General features: G+C 38.1%; 2 protein-coding genes across 4 annotated transcripts in view; both read left to right on the forward strand.

Moving 5' to 3' along the window:
• rbm20 (RNA binding motif protein 20) overlaps positions 1-4,072 on the forward strand; it is a 49,882-nt gene extending 45,810 nt beyond the window's left edge. Inside the window, exons 13-14 of the mRNA XM_085161534.1 lie at positions 1,651-1,772; positions 3,295-4,072. Coding sequence (XP_085017660.1) covers positions 1,651-1,772; positions 3,295-3,363 — 191 coding nt within the window. The 3' untranslated portion in view covers positions 3,364-4,072. The remainder of the gene's footprint in view (positions 1-1,650; positions 1,773-3,294) is intronic.
• A 2,501-nt stretch (positions 4,073-6,573) lies between these two features.
• On the forward strand, positions 6,574-15,052 carry pdcd4b (programmed cell death 4b). Of its 3 annotated transcripts, none has more exons than XM_085161536.1 (12): positions 6,574-6,681; positions 7,142-7,247; positions 7,507-7,824; positions 9,683-9,777; positions 9,898-10,014; positions 10,160-10,381; positions 11,516-11,613; positions 13,237-13,351; positions 13,812-13,919; positions 14,133-14,258; positions 14,339-14,478; positions 14,573-15,052. In XM_085161536.1, the coding sequence occupies exons 2-12, from the start codon at positions 7,205-7,207 to the stop codon at positions 14,631-14,633; spliced, it is 1,443 nt and encodes a 480-aa protein (XP_085017662.1). In that variant the 5' UTR covers positions 6,574-6,681; positions 7,142-7,204; the 3' UTR covers positions 14,634-15,052. The 3 variants fall into 3 exon arrangements, with proteins under 3 accessions (XP_085017662.1, XP_085017664.1, XP_085017663.1); XM_085161538.1 differs by having other exon boundaries at positions 14,133-14,243; XM_085161537.1 differs by having other exon boundaries at positions 6,598-6,621.
• The last annotated feature ends 368 nt before the right edge of the window (positions 15,053-15,420 follow it).

The raw sequence follows: 15,420 nt of genomic DNA on the forward strand, positions 1-15,420 counted from the left end.
GAAACAAATTTACAAAGGTTTCTGAGTCACTGAGTCAATATGTAACAAAGCCTCAAACAACCATTTAGAACTTTCTTTATACATTTAGCTTTTAGTTATTTAAGAGCACATTATCATTGCGCTTATGCTTTATATATGTCCAGCAATCATTTTATTCCCGCTAACTAAAATTGTTTTTTTTAATTTTAGTTGTTTAGGTTATAAATAATTCTTAAGAGCTTGAAAAGAAGGCAACTGGACTTCTTTTAAAGTCCAGAACTGAAGAAGCCTCATGGATGAGAGGGGAAACATCTTCAAAAATCTTAAAGAACTCTACTCACCTTCTCTGCAAGCTCTTAAGACTACAGATGACTGAGAACCTATACAGATATGTTATACATAATTAATCCTGCTATTAAAAATAGGGCTTTGGCGTGTCTTTGAGTGTGAAATGAATGCAGTGGGCAGACTATAAGAACTCACTGCCAGCAAGGTATGATCGCTTTTATTGTTAGATAATATAATCCCATTCTTTCAATTGAATTTAACCGCACAAAATCAGATTGTGATTTTATTACATTAGCCTATGGAAATCTATCATCAAATGTCCAGTAGAGTTATATTGGACATTAAACAGCTGTTGCCTTGCCAGCTCCATTCAGTCTGTGTGATGTCTGATCGTGCCCATGTGCAAATAGCTCAGATAATTGCCCGATGGAGTCACAACAAATGATTAGATGTCACGTGTCCTGCTCCATACACTTGATCCAGGTTCTCCCTCGGCTAAATCAAACAACTTGATTCCCCTGACATTGTTCATGACTGAAAACTACTTTAGTTTCTGGGTTTTGTTTATTATAAGATATTTTTGCAATGAGAGTGTAAAGTTCCTTAATCCCACTAAATTCATATATTTTAGGATATAGTTGTTTACAACTGACATACAGAATATTCAAGCAACTGTTAAGGTCTCCACCTACCTCATCACTCCCAGTGTGCTTCATTCAGTGCTTATTGGTCCAACCATGTTTAATTTTTAACCAAGCCTCTGTTTACCTTCAGCTACAACCCATCTGGTGCCCTTAAATCTGTTACTATAACCTATGCAGACTGGGGAAAATAGAACAAATATTAGAAAGCAGAAAAAAACAAAACACGTCTGGACAGGATACATTTGGATTAAAAGACAATAAATTTTAAAATCTTGTGACGTTTGTTAGAACAAAGAATACTATGTATTTTCTATGGATAAAAAGAAAAGAAAGGATGATGGAGACTATGAGTTGAAAGAAGTCAGTACAGGAAAAAAACATTTACAATTAAATTTTGTTCAAAGTTAATTTGGTATCAGGGCACCCGGGGGAGAGAGAAGAAAATGTGTAATCTGAGACCAGCAGCATGATGGTTTCAGTCAGCCGCAAAACCCACGCGCCAGTCCCAGTAAAGTAGTTAATTTACGTTTGATAACTGACCTTCTATAATTGTTTTTTTTTTATTATCTAGCCATAACGTATGCAAATTTGTGAGTAGAATGACTCAAATTAGTGGGATGAGGTTTGACTGTGATTCTGGATCAAAATCCTTCTAAAAAAGGTTTCATTAATAAATACCATGCGAGTCCCGTCTTTTGTCAGGGATTAAATTTTAATTATTGTTTTCGCTCTCTCATAGGAGTGGAGTTTGTTGTGCCGAGAACCGGCTTCTACTGTAAACTCTGCGGACTTTTCTACACCAGCGAGGAAACTGCAAAGACCACTCACTGCCGCAGCACGGTCCATTACAGGAACCTACAGGTACAAACTGCGAGACGGCACACACCTCCATTCTTTTATCCAGTCTTTGAGAAATTAATTATATGAACACATCAAACCTTTATAGCGGGAGATAGTGTATCTGACATAAACCCGTGTGTGCTGGCATTCCCGCATGCCCATATAAAGTCGATCTGTGTGACGCACACTCCTTACTGAGGGATTCATTAGGCCACATCAACTGTGGCCTTAACAAAAGATTACACCAGCTGTTTTCAGCCTAGAGAGTAATCTCTTTGTTCCACAGTCAGCACGTGCATATTATATTAATTTGCCTTGCTTTTCTTCACATGAGGATAAAACTTACTTTTCTTTTTTTTCTTTTTTTTTATTAAGTATGATTCTGTTCTCCAAACAGGATTGCAATGATAAAAATGACTTATCTTCATATTTTAATTTAGCACTAACCCCACTGCAGAAGCTGTGTTACCTATTAATGCACGGAGCAAATGATTCATTAACACCTGTTACGACCCCCTCTGCTAGGCGTCAGGGAAGGAGTAACATACACAAGCCCCCCAACACAACTGCAACTACATTATTTGAAATAATCTTTTTGAAAAACAGACTCCATTGCTCTCAGAAAGATGTTCTTCACAAAATTTAGTTTGGAAGACATAACAGATATTAAATAATCAGATAGCACAAAGAGACTTTTGGCAATAAATAACTGTTTTGTCCCTTTTGTTTTCTTTTGTTATTGTTTATTGAGAGAATGTTTGCTAATTCGAGTTCCTGAAATGTGAGGATTTACTTTTCTAATGGGCGTTAGTGGCTTGATAAATCGTTTAACCCATTTTCTAAGTTTTCATTTCATAACAGCTCAAATTTAAATGACAAAAAAAAAGTTTTTAACAAAATCAATGGATCGTAATCGTAAATTGAAATCTAATAAATAAATAAATATACAGCTTGCTGTCGCGTCCTAACGTGCACACATACACACGAACATAGGCATCGCATGTAAACTTGCGACTGTATTAGGTTTCCCGTTATTGGCCAGTCAGCACCGACCCATCTTACATTTCCCTCGTCCTTTGCAGCACAGCTGAAGCGAGGTCGGGGAGTGTGTTTCCTTCACATTTGATGCATTACATTCCAAGGAGGAAAAAAACAGTTTTAAACAGTTGTGCTGTCTGTCAAAGCTCTGTGTGTTTAGTAGTTTGTTTGATTTTGTTTTGATTCTTGTTTTACTCTTCTCATCTCCAGACAGTACAAAATAAATGATTTAAGCCATCGTGCTGACACTTCTCAGGATGAGGCTGGATTTTTATATCAGCATTTAGATTACTTTAATTTTACTGAGTATAATGTGTCTCTTCTTCCTGGGATTATATCGATCAATTGTGAAGTGCTTTCCTGTAAAGGGTGTCTGAAGAAAAACCAAAGCATGGATGGGTGTTAGGGTGCTGGGGGATGTTCTGGAGCAAGACCGACCCATGAGAGGGCTAGCACACAACTTGCAGGTATTAAGCAAGTATCTGCTTTGATTTCTTTTTAACAGAAATACCTTTCCCAGCTGGCAGAGGTCAGTCTATCGAGCGTGCTGACCGAACCTCCAGCTGCACAGTGACGATACCTCGACCTCTCACCTGCTGCGAAACGAACATCAGAGGAAGGATTTCCTAAACGATCCTAAAGCACGGATAATGCCGTGCATGGAACATGCGGACAAATGCAAGAATGCTGATGTTTATGGGAGAGCAATGTTTGAATGGCGCAGGCAATAGAGGCTTTCAGGTTTGTACATACGTGAAGTGAAATGTATAGTAAGGTTTTATCATTTTTCTTACAGTTTACTTTAATGGTTTGTGTGAAATGAAATTAAGTTATATTGTTGGAATAAAAGTGCATTTACATTTATCTTAAATTATCTAGAAAAAAGTCTTTTACATTTTGTGTTTTGAATTTTGTCTCGTCATCACTGAAACAACTGGGACAGACTTACGTCTGCTAAATTACTTGAATATGTTGGGTATTAAGTTTATGGGTTTTTTTTGTTACAGAGCCTGAGAGCTATGTGTATTTAAGAAAACTAGACAATAACAAAAAAAAACAAAAACATTTGTGGCATTTGTTTTTTTCACTTGTGACATCATCAGTGAGGATGTTTTCTTCATCTGCTTGTGTTTTATCTTCTCGTACGTCTTTGTGACGAGAGCTCTCAGGGCCACTGTGTTTTTTCCCCCCTCGGTTTAAAAACTGAGGCAGATTCTCAGGTTTATTGTTCTTGTTAAACAAATTTCTCTGTATAAATAATAAAATTAACATTTTTATTTATATCTAAGGCTGTTTTTGTTTTGTTTTTTCCCTTTTTCCCCACATGCAATTGTGAACTTCAGTATCCGTCAGGGAAAACTATACGTCCTTTAGATTAACAATGTTTCAGTGATACAAAAGATCTTTATTTTCTCTTTTATGTTGAATGTAATTCATAGGACAATCCCAGTCATATTTGCCAAGACATGCAATGCCTTAGATATGAAACTTCAACTGGACCATGTGTTTAATTTAAACATGTTTCATGTTACGACAATTTGTTACGGAGGGATTATCAAGCTCACACGCTGTTTTTGTATACTGTGAATACTGATCCTGTGACTTCAGCAATATAGTATTATTTTTTCTTTGACAGACGTCTTGACTTTTTGATGGAAAACACTTGAATAAACATTGTGAATGTCTCAAATTAGCCATCTTCCTTTCTTGAACAAAAAACAGATTTGATCATTTTGCTTTAGCAGCTTTTTTGTGTGTAATAACCTTGAAAGGCAGTGCTGTGAAAGAGCTCCACCAAGTGTTGAGGCAAAAAACCCCACTACATCCATGTAATTCTGCAATAAATCTACTGCTGTAAACAGAAATGTAAAACCAAGAGAAAGTTTTTAAATGCAGATGCGTGTTTTTTATTTCATCATTATTTGTTTACTGTGATAAATTTGAATCTGCTGGTTACTCACAATATGCAAAAATCCAAATCGCACTACAAAAACTGGAAATGCTGTCAATTGCAAAAATCCTTTTAAATGACCTTATAATGAAAATGTTGTAATGATAATTTAAGTTTGTTCATACACGAGGTTTTCAGAATTTTAGTTATTCACTTAAAATACCAATTTTAAAAATGGAAGATTTGCCATGTACCGCACTTTTAACTACATGTATTTTTTTTTAACGTTTAGTGAAATTATCATCACATTAAATTAAGCATAATATTGCCATGGTGGAAAAAAAAAAACAGTTTTTAATATTAATTAAACATCAGTTGTCCCAATGTAACTGGTGTTAACGTACAAAACGTTTTTGTAAAGTAATGCATCATCCCTTTATATCAATAGGTCTGGAACTAGAAACTGGAAGTGAGATATACAGTACGTAATAAATTTATTAGACCACCTGACATGAAAAATAAAACAACAACAATAAAAAACATAACACACTTTTAGAAAGCTGTCACAGTCTTGTTTAAAACTAAAAATTATATTGGTATTTATTAGCCATATAAAATGAATTCATGTTTCTACACTCAAATTTGAGCCAGAACAAGTATAACATTCAATCACTAAAACCAATTTTTATGTTCAGGAATGAAAGTAAGGAATTATAAATGTGAATTATAAAGTTTGGTGGCCACATTTTGCAGACTCTCCAATACTGACTGTAACTTGGATAGCTTCCTCCTTTCTGAAGCCTCTGTCAGACAGTCAAGCTCCACACCCACAACGGTGCTGGCATTCGGATTAGTGTACTGAATCTGTTATTTTCCACCACACTCAGTGTAATGCCCTAGCACACAACAGCAAAGAGCATGGTACTGTCCAGCACAAACTCATAAAAGATCCTGAACAGCTGTAAAAGGAGCTCAGTCATCTCTGAAAATAGAAACAAAGGCCTTCTGTGTTTTGATGAAGTCCAGTTTATTGTCATGAACACCAAAGTATTTGTAATCATCTACTTTCTCCACACAGACCCACTGGATAAAAATAATGGTCACTAGTGTTCGTGTCTACCTCATCCACAACCACTTTTTAGTGTTTGCCACATTAAGCTCCAGAGGGTTTTACTCACTCCTTGTGACCAAGTTGTCCACCACAGCCTTATGTTCTTTTTCATCACTCTCTCTGATACATAGAGAGGTTGATGAGGAAGAAGGGCCATTTAATGGTAGAGAATTTATGTATATTTTGCATTAGAAACTGTCAAAAATAAAAAATTAAGGAGGTTGGTGGGGAAGGTGCAGTGGATGAGTGAATAAAGGAATGCTTTTGATTTTTTGGGCTATTTTGTTAAAATTGCCCTTATATGTCATACTTTACACATGCCTACATGCTGGTTTAGCAATTGGTGATGGAATAAGCAAAAGTTTTAGCACTAGCATCTCAATATTCTTCCTCCATTATTGATTTTAGAGGATTTTTGTGAAAATAAAAGACATTTATACAAATTTAGACATATACTTTAATCTTTATTTTTAAAAAATACAAATAGAAATGTATAAAGTACCACACAAATAGTTTATATTTTAATAATGTCCTGTCCTAGGCTATCGATAATGTAACGTCAATAAAACCATAGATTTATTATTATTTTTTTGAAACCTGCATGTTGCAGCTGCCAGTACATGCCATGTTTGCCAATAAAGGACTTCTATGTATAGAAAGTGCAGCTCCGCGACATCGCCGACAGAGGGCAGCACTTAATAAAGCACACGGGCTCACAGAAATTGCGAGAAGGAAATCCGTGTTGCATGCTGATTGGCTCTTTCTTTAAAAAACCTTTCTCCCAGCCAATGAGCAAAGGAAAAACATTGGCCTAAGTGCCAGCGTTGCCTGTAAGTAAAACAAAAACAACAGTGTTCGTGTCACAGTTTGGAGCTTGGACCCAGCAAACGGTCGGAGATTTTTCTGTTGTTTGTTTTTTTCTAATGCTGTGATTTATATGACAGCGTAGATAAAGATATTAGGATTTTATTGATGTATTTCAAGATGGAGACCGAGCTCGCGACTTTGCAATTCGATATTATGTTTAATTGACGTTCGGGCTTCGAGAAGAAGAGCTAGATAACAGTTAGCGACGCATAAAACGCCTACAAAAGTGCGGATATTGGACGGTGTGGGAGTTTTATTCGTTGATACGCGCACTGAGATAGATTTTCTCTGTTTATTTAAAGCCGTTACATCTCCTAGCAGTGAATATTTAAGCTAATGTAGCGTTAGGCATTGTTTATCAACAGTGCGACTTTGAATGAACAGGGGGGGGGGGGGGGAGGCGTGGTGTTACTGAATCTTGTCTGGGCTTGTTATCGACGCACGTCCGCACATAAGGTGACAGTTTCTTGTTCGTTATTGCAGGTATCGCTTGAAATTCTGTTTTTGCGCCGTTCTGCCGCAAAAGCTTCTTTTCTACTGTAAATCATGGCAGCTGACTGCGAGGCCTGGCTGAACGCAAACCCCGTGGGTAAGTGTGAGCATTCAGAGCCATTGAAGTATTGTGCTTCATCAGCTGGATAGTATGTAGGGCAGTGGGTTTTTTTTCATGCGGAAGTGGGTGAAAGTATGTTATCTTGCACTGTGTACAGATTCGGTTACTTTTTTTTACTCCCCCTCAGCTGTAGTCTGTGTTTAAGTGCAGATAGAAATTAACTGCATGCATGCATATTGTCAATCAAATCAAACCAAACACGAACTCACCACAATTTTCTCTTGTAAACCAACAGAGGTTGGAGACCTGAGTGACTCTTTTGTATCTGGGGAGGAAGACAATGGAGGTTTCATTACCTCTAATAAAAATATTAACAACGAGATCAATGGCAACTGGGTGGCCTCCTCTAGCAACAGCATCCATGAGGCACGTCTGAAGGCCAAGGCCAAGCGGAGGCTGAGGAAGAACTCCTCCAGGGACTCTGGCAGGGGGGACTCGCTCAGCGATAATGGAGATGTGGTTAGGGGAACTTCAGTGGCACCCACAAGTCCCAAGAGCAAGCTGCTGGACAGAAAGTCCCGGCTCGGGAAGGGCAGAGGCCTCCCAAAGAAAGGTAAGAGCATATTATTAAATGAAGAACGTAGCACAGTTGTAACCAAAGCACTGTCGTTATCAAAGGCATGTGAATGTTTATCAAAGAGCCATTTGTATTTCAGATTCCAGGACTTCAAAGGGAAGGTGCTACATCCACACATTCATGTAGTGCTGTCATCCATTCTTGTTGTTGTTGTTGTTGTTGTTGTTTTTATTTTATGGAAGCCATAAACCAATTAACAAGTAAACAAATGGCTCAGACTTACTTGTATCCTTTTTTTCTCCTTGCCATCTGCTCAGCCAAGCCTTCTGGAAATTTCCAGGCTTCTTTGCAGCATGGTGAATGCCCCCTTTCCCCAAAAATAGCATTGTAACATAATCGTTCGTTGTAACTAGTTTTGTTAATAGGAGGTCTAATTTATTTATTTATTTTTTTTCAACAATCCTACAATTTTGTTGTGAGAAGGTTAAAATAAAAACAATCCTGGTACCATTTTGTGTATAATGTACCACAAACTGCTTTTGTTGTTGATATTAATGCACAGGATGTGACATGAATAGTCCATCTTTAAGATAACTATTGGATGCACGGGTGCTGTTTAAACGAGTCTCAAACTCGAAGTTACAGTCACAAGGCTTATGGAGCATCTGATTTCCTGTGTTTTTGTTGTCTATCTATTTGGGTGTAAAGCAACATTAACGCTATAGATAATTATGCTATTGAAAATATAATTTTTCAATCAGCTGGAAATGTTGCATAATGGCTTCTCTGGCCTGCCAACATTTTGCCTCTTGTATAGGTTGTATAGATAATTGTTGATTTCTAAGTAGATGAGAGTTTAGTAAAGTGTCAGCATTTTCCAATCCTTCAGCCACCTCTCGCTGCAGATCTTCAGTGATGTCAGCATACAGTTCTCGGTTACAGTATGTGTCCCTGCAGACTGCAGTACAGTTCAGGCACTTGGCTCTCCCCATGGGCATGTCTAGTTTCTCCCTGCGCAGAGCCTGCCCTCTTTTGTTTCTGTTTCTTTTTTTTTCTCGATTGCGTAACAGAACTGCCACACTATCAGAGCCTGGCAATTTGAGCTTGTAGCTTTCCTGCATGAAAATTTTATGCATTTAAGGTTTGGAAAAACATTGAAGAGGGTGTACACAAGTGTAATGTTTAAATGCTAAAGCTTGGTGGTTTTCACAACCAAGGTGGACTCAGCTAAATATAGTGACATGTCGTATGCCACATACTGGGTGGGAGACTAATGGAGGTTTTAAGGGATGTCTCACAAGCTGCTTTGGCATTCAGCTTCTTAAACCGTCTGCAATCTGCCAGTGCTGACCTCAGAACTGGCAGATGTTTGCTGCTTGTGTCTACACAGAAAATGTAGCCTGGGCAGCATGTTGGCAGCAGCTTCAGTTCTCTGCATGTATCTACATAGGAAGTATATAGCAAGTAGACCGCCATATACCAACACTGTGATGCATGTAACATACAGGAACAAATTATGCAGACAGATTGATTAAATTTAGACTAAATGCTAATAGAAAAACAAGAGTATTTTTCCCTTTTTTATCACTAGAAGCCCATTTCTTAAAGGAAGTTTGTACTCTATGACCAAAGCAAGTCAGGAAGAGAATATTCAGGAAACATGCAGTAAATGAAGTATCAGTAGCAGTTTTAGTTCAAAGTAGAGCACCAAATGCATTTGACACTTTAATCTTATGACTAAATTCAGTCCTGTTGTCAAACCTGTTTGTACACTTGATAAACAATGAGATTTGCCACTACATGTGGGGGCATTAAAGCTTTTAAAAAAGAAAAAGAAAGCACTTTGACAATGTCACGCATCACAATTCATATTGTCACTGCCCTTTGTCTCCAGGTGGGGCTGGAGGAAAAGGTGTATGGGGCAGATCTGGTGAAGTTTATGAACCAGAGGCAGTAGATGAAAGAGACCCCAACTATGATGAAGATCAGGTAATTGTTGTGCTGACATCAACTGGATTATTATTCTTAACACAGGCTCTTCTGCAAATGTAAAAAAATTATACATATTCCACAAACAAGTGTGACTGAAGTGCGATTCTGCTTCGTCAGGAAAAAAACTGTGTGTATGAGACGGTGGTACCCCCGTTGGATGAAAGGGACTTCGAGAAGACGGTTACCCCCATAGTGCAAGAGTATTTTGAACATGGAGACACAAATGAAGTAGCGGTGAGTGTTACCAAGTTAATGTAGATGCATACTGGCAGTTGAGGTGAGCTACTCTATTACAGAAGCTGACATCAACACACTATAAAAAAAACAACTGATATTAACACAACCATGAAGTCTAAGACAAGTTGGTGTCCTTTTCCAGGAGCTGCTTGCAGAGCTGAACCTGGGGCCTATGCGGAGCGTGGTGCCCTCACTGGCTGTAGCACTGGCCCTGGAGGCCAAAGCCAGCCACCGAGAGCTCACCTCCAGGCTGCTGGCTTACCTTTGTGGGCCGGTTTTGTCCCACGGCGACATGGAAAAGTCATTTGACAAACTCCTCAGAGAGTTGCCTGATTTGGTCCTAGACACACCTGGGGCTGCTCAGGTGAGTGTTTGGAGACAAATGTGTGTATACCTATTCCCCAGCTAGCAACTTATTCTGTTTGTGTGTTTTCTAGTTACTTGTTTCTTGAGGATATGAGTCCAAACTAGGTCTTTGCAGTTAAACAAAAGAACTTCAGTTATAATTCTGGCTTTCAGCGATAATTAGAGCAAGATAATCGAGATAAAACAAGTGGTAAAGGACATTTAACAAACTGACTTCCTGAAGAATAATTATTTCAACTCAGTCCCTTTAAAGAAGATAACAGTTTTAACACTCGTCAGCTAGAAGTATGCTTTTTGTTTGAAGTGTTAACATAGCTTGTGGTTGAGCACAGGGGAACAACGCTGTGGGGTTTTTTCTTTTCTTTTTTTTTTTTTTTTTCTTGTGTGTTGGTGTGCGAGAGAGAGCCGGTGTGTTTTTTAGAGCTCTTTCCCTTTCGGCCTGCACAGACATGAGATCTGTGGCTATTGTCTAACTGTGCTCGCAAAAAGCAAGCTCAGCAAAGGACGCTAAAAGGGTTATTCTGCATACTTCCCCCCGCACCCCTCCTCTCACCATCTCATTGGGTCTCGCTGGTCATGTCTGTCCCACTCTCCAAATTCTCAGTGGGTTTAAAGGGGCATTATTATAGCGCCCTGCCCCCACTTCCTTCCCTTTGCGCTTTCGCTCTCTCAGTTTCACACACAAGTGCACACACGCCCCCTTACTCCTCATTTGCCTGTCGGTCTAGACACAGCAGTGGGTCAGCTGAGATGTAGCTGCCTCTTGTCTGTACAGGAACAATGAGCAACAGTGAGCCCAGGCTTTGTGGAGGCCAGAAGAGCAAAGGCAGCTCTTTCATTTTCCTCAAACACGTGCTCACACTACTGTAAACAAAGAGACACGCACAAGTGAAGCAACAGTCAGTCATCTGTCCAGTCAGTGTTTTTGTGGGGCGTCCAAACTGAAGCTTGTAAACTACAAATAATCTTATTGTTGCAGGCTGTTGAAAGCGGACTTTATTTATGCCGAAAATAAATGACCAGTCAATCATATCTCCTGATTTAGTGGGTTAGCAGCTCTAAGAAACAGGAACATGGTGCAAGAGTGTTTAAAATTATTTGCTTTTTTTCTATCTTTGTATCTCTCTTTTAGTTGGTGGGTCAATTCATTGCACGAGCTGTAAGTGACCAAATATTATCCAAGACCTACATCGAAGGCTACAAAGGAAAAGTTGACTGTGAATATGCAAGGTATGTCGTTCTTGGACTCCACCAGAATAGCTTAACATGATGAAACAAGGAGTTTTATTCTTTCTCCCTTTTAAATTACCTCTTCTAATTTGCTAGCCTTAGCAAACAGAAGGTTTGTGGCAGTAGGTGGGGAGCTGTTGGCCTGGTATTACCACATTAGGAACATTTCTCTGCCGTCAGAAACAGAGCGATTAATCTGGCGAGTCTGAAGCTTTTGGCTCACAGGGATTACTTGTTCATACACTGACCTCATTATTTTAAACGTCAACCATGTTAAATATGAGCATCCAACTATAAATAATAATGAGAAGCGTAATCATTTCTGTTGAAAGGATCAGGGTACAAGTTCAGTTTGTATTTTAGCTATACCATGTGTACTTCAATATGAAAAACTGTATACAAAATTTGTATTTCAGATTTTGGGTTAGATCAAAGTTTGCTAAATAAATAGGCAGTAAATATTTTACAAATATTTTCTTTGGGTTTTACTCTGGAGCTTGAATAAAATGATAGCAAAAAAAGTATTTTTTTTTTTTCTGTCTCAGAAAATAAATTTGTATAAATCTCTTGAAACTCATAATATTTGCCAGCTGTAGCCTATGTGGGGTAATAGTTAGGATGGACGGTTGAAAATGTATTTATTTATTTTATTATTATTATTATTATTATTTAAATGCCACAAAGATGTCCAAATCATTAACTTTGTTTTTAAAAAGTTCATGGAGTCAAAAAGGAATAAAAGTTTGTTTTGTGTTTTTTCACAGAAATTAAAGATGTCTTCATATATACTCAGATCTTTTAGCAATAAACTGATTTCAAACTTAGAATAGGTTGCTTTTATTATATTGCTTTAATGGTTAGTTACATGTTTGTCTGCACCATTTGCATTTTGAGAGATCAGGGTAATTATAGCTGTTGGAATAATGCAATAAGTCAATGTGATTCATGAGAAAAGAGGATTTAGTTTAGCCTTGTGATCAGCTGTTCTTGTTGTCCTCTAATTGGAGAGCAACAGGTTAACACCAACAGTATTGTTTAAAATGTTTTTGCCAGTGATGTGAGGATGCTTTCAAAAATATTGCCATTTATATTGTTTATCTAGAAACTGAATAAAAGTGTACATTTATAAAAAAAAAGGACAGCAAAACAATATCTAATAAAAAATAAAATGTTGGGATCATGATTTGCTTTTGAAACTGCACCAGTTCTCACAGTGTACAAGGTATTTGGGGCAGGTTGGTTGAATGAAGGCTGTCTCAGTGCCCGTGTTTTGTAATCCCAGACTGACTCCTGGTTTTTGTGATCAGGGCTCTGTTAGGACCAGACCATCTGTTGCAGGACTCTTTTCTCTTCTTGTTAAGAGTTTGTGCTACATGTTGCCTGTCTAATTTGTATCTAAGAATGCAAATGTCCAATTTTCCTTGCTAGCTTGCTATTTGGAGAAATGTAGATTGAGGGCAGAGCATTTAAAGTTCCCAATGAGGAAGTGTGCATCGTGTGTTGCCTCCAGCACGCTCTACTCAGGCACCACCTCTCTTAAACATTACAAGCAACTCTCCAAAACAAGAAGAGAGAGTTTAGGTTAAAGTTTTATAAACCTTGCGTGCATCGCTTTCTTCTCAGGGCGGCTCTGGACCGAGCAGCCGTGCTACTGAAGATGAGTATGGGTGGGCTTCGCATAGATAGCCAATGGGGGACAGGTGGAGGCCAGCAACCAGTCATACAGCTCATCAAAGAGGTAGGTTATATGAAGCAGAATCAAGTACACTCTGAAATGAAAGCAGTTTTTCTGAATTGTAATTGGTTCTTATTATAAAGCTCGAATAAAACTGAAGCAGCACTGTACAGTCTTCAACATGTATTTGGGGGGGTTGTAGAACTTCTTCCTAAAATGCAAACCGTGCCATGTTGATGAACCGGTCCTACCTGGTCTTGTTGTTGTTTTCAAAATAGCAGTCATATGTGGGAGAAACGTTAAGAGGTCTGAAAGCAAGGAATTGGTGAAGTAAAAGAATCCCAAAAAAACTTTTTACAACTTTTGAGCAGTTGTGTGTAAAATATGTCTGTTTTCATCACTTTCAAGTGAAATTAGAAAGCAGATGGTAGCAAACTTGCATTTTGTTTTTCTTTGTGTAGCTCTTTGTTACTGTATGGATATTGCCATAACAAAAATTCTCATTTGTATTCTGTCATGCCAGATGAACCTTCTTCTGAAGGAGTACATCCTATCTGGTGACAGCAAGGAGGCTGAGCGATGCCTCAGAGATCTTGAGGTTCCCCATTTCCATCACGAGTTTGTCTATGAGGTAAATTCATGGCTACATTTGATGTAGCAGCAGACACATTAAATGCAGTCTAAATGTAAAATGTTATAAAACTACTGAAACATTTTATCTGTTTTGAGGGGATTTCTTTAGCTTTACACCCTTAATGTTGCATTGTGTGGTCTTCAGTTAAATTAAAAGCGGTTAGTACTCTGAGTACTAACACAAGATTGTGAATGTTTCTGTTTCTCGCAGGCGATAGTGATGGTGTTGGAGTCTAATGGAGAGAAAACTTTCAAAATGGTTCTGCAGCTACTCAAGTCACTCTCTGTGTCCTCCATCATTACTGTGGACCAAATGAGAAGGGTATGGTGCCACCTGGTGTGTGAATTACGCACTGCTTTTTTTTTTTTTTTTTTTTTTTTTTGTAGCCCTGTAAAATGGTTGGCTTTTTCTTGTAGGGCTACCAAAGAGTTTACATGGACATCGCTGAGATCAACATTGATGTCCCTCGTGCATACTTTATCTTGGAGCAGTTTGTTGACAAGAGCTTCAGCATGGGAATCATTGATGTAAAGTTGAGAGATCTCTGTCCCTGTCGGTAAGCACGCTGGTTTTCACACACATCTGACACTCGTCTCCAGAGATGTGCTTCTGTTTTTGTTAATCATGTTGTTGCTCTCATCTTCTCTCAGGGGCCGTAAGAGGTATGTCAGCGAGGGAGACGGTGGTGTTGTCAAACTTGAAAGCTACTGAGAAGACTTTGTGTGCCAGATTACCCCCAAAAAACATAAAGCTACTTTTTTACTTGCATATTTTTCAAAGTACCTGAAAAATGTTTTTTCTCCTTTCTAATGGTCAAAAGAAGGTACATTTCTGAAATTGAGGTAAGGGTAATTTAAAAAAAAAAAATGCACTTGTGATTGAAACTAAAGTAGATCACTCTCTCCAAGGTTTTTCAATATAAACATTTACATAAGCTAGCTCTTAAAGTGCCACACCTTTCCGTGTCAGTCATTCCACATTGTTTTGTACAGTATTTTCTTGGTTTCACTGCCACTCCTTTTGTTTTCTAGAAAGCAGTGTTTGTATCGACATGACTGGTTTGTGTCAAGAGCTTTATAAAAATGTATTAAAAAAAATAAAATAAAAGGGAGTTTGTTGGTTCAATGCAATACTGGCTTCCTAACTAGCTGCTTTTTCTATGCTGTGCTAGGTTTTCAGTCTTTAATCACACATCCGTGGCATGAGTTCTGTGCAAAAATGAATACCAATCAGGTAACTTCACAAAGTGGTGTGTTAAGAGTGTTTATTTTTATATTTGGGGAATAAGGAGTGTGAGAGACACCCTGACGCTCCTTGATTGTTGATTAAATCACTATGAAATCATTTAATCTGTTTTTGTCTGTTTAACACACAGTACTAACTGCATACTGCAACTTAAATAAGCAGTTATCTGAAAGATATAATAATAATAATAATAATAATAATAATAATAATAATGAGTAGCTCACTACCCCTACTTGCAAGTAAAAGATATAAT

The sequence above is a fragment of the Neolamprologus multifasciatus genome, chromosome 6 (assembly GCF_963576455.1).
Source record: "Neolamprologus multifasciatus chromosome 6, fNeoMul1.2, whole genome shotgun sequence".
NCBI lineage: Eukaryota > Metazoa > Chordata > Actinopteri > Cichliformes > Cichlidae > Neolamprologus > Neolamprologus multifasciatus.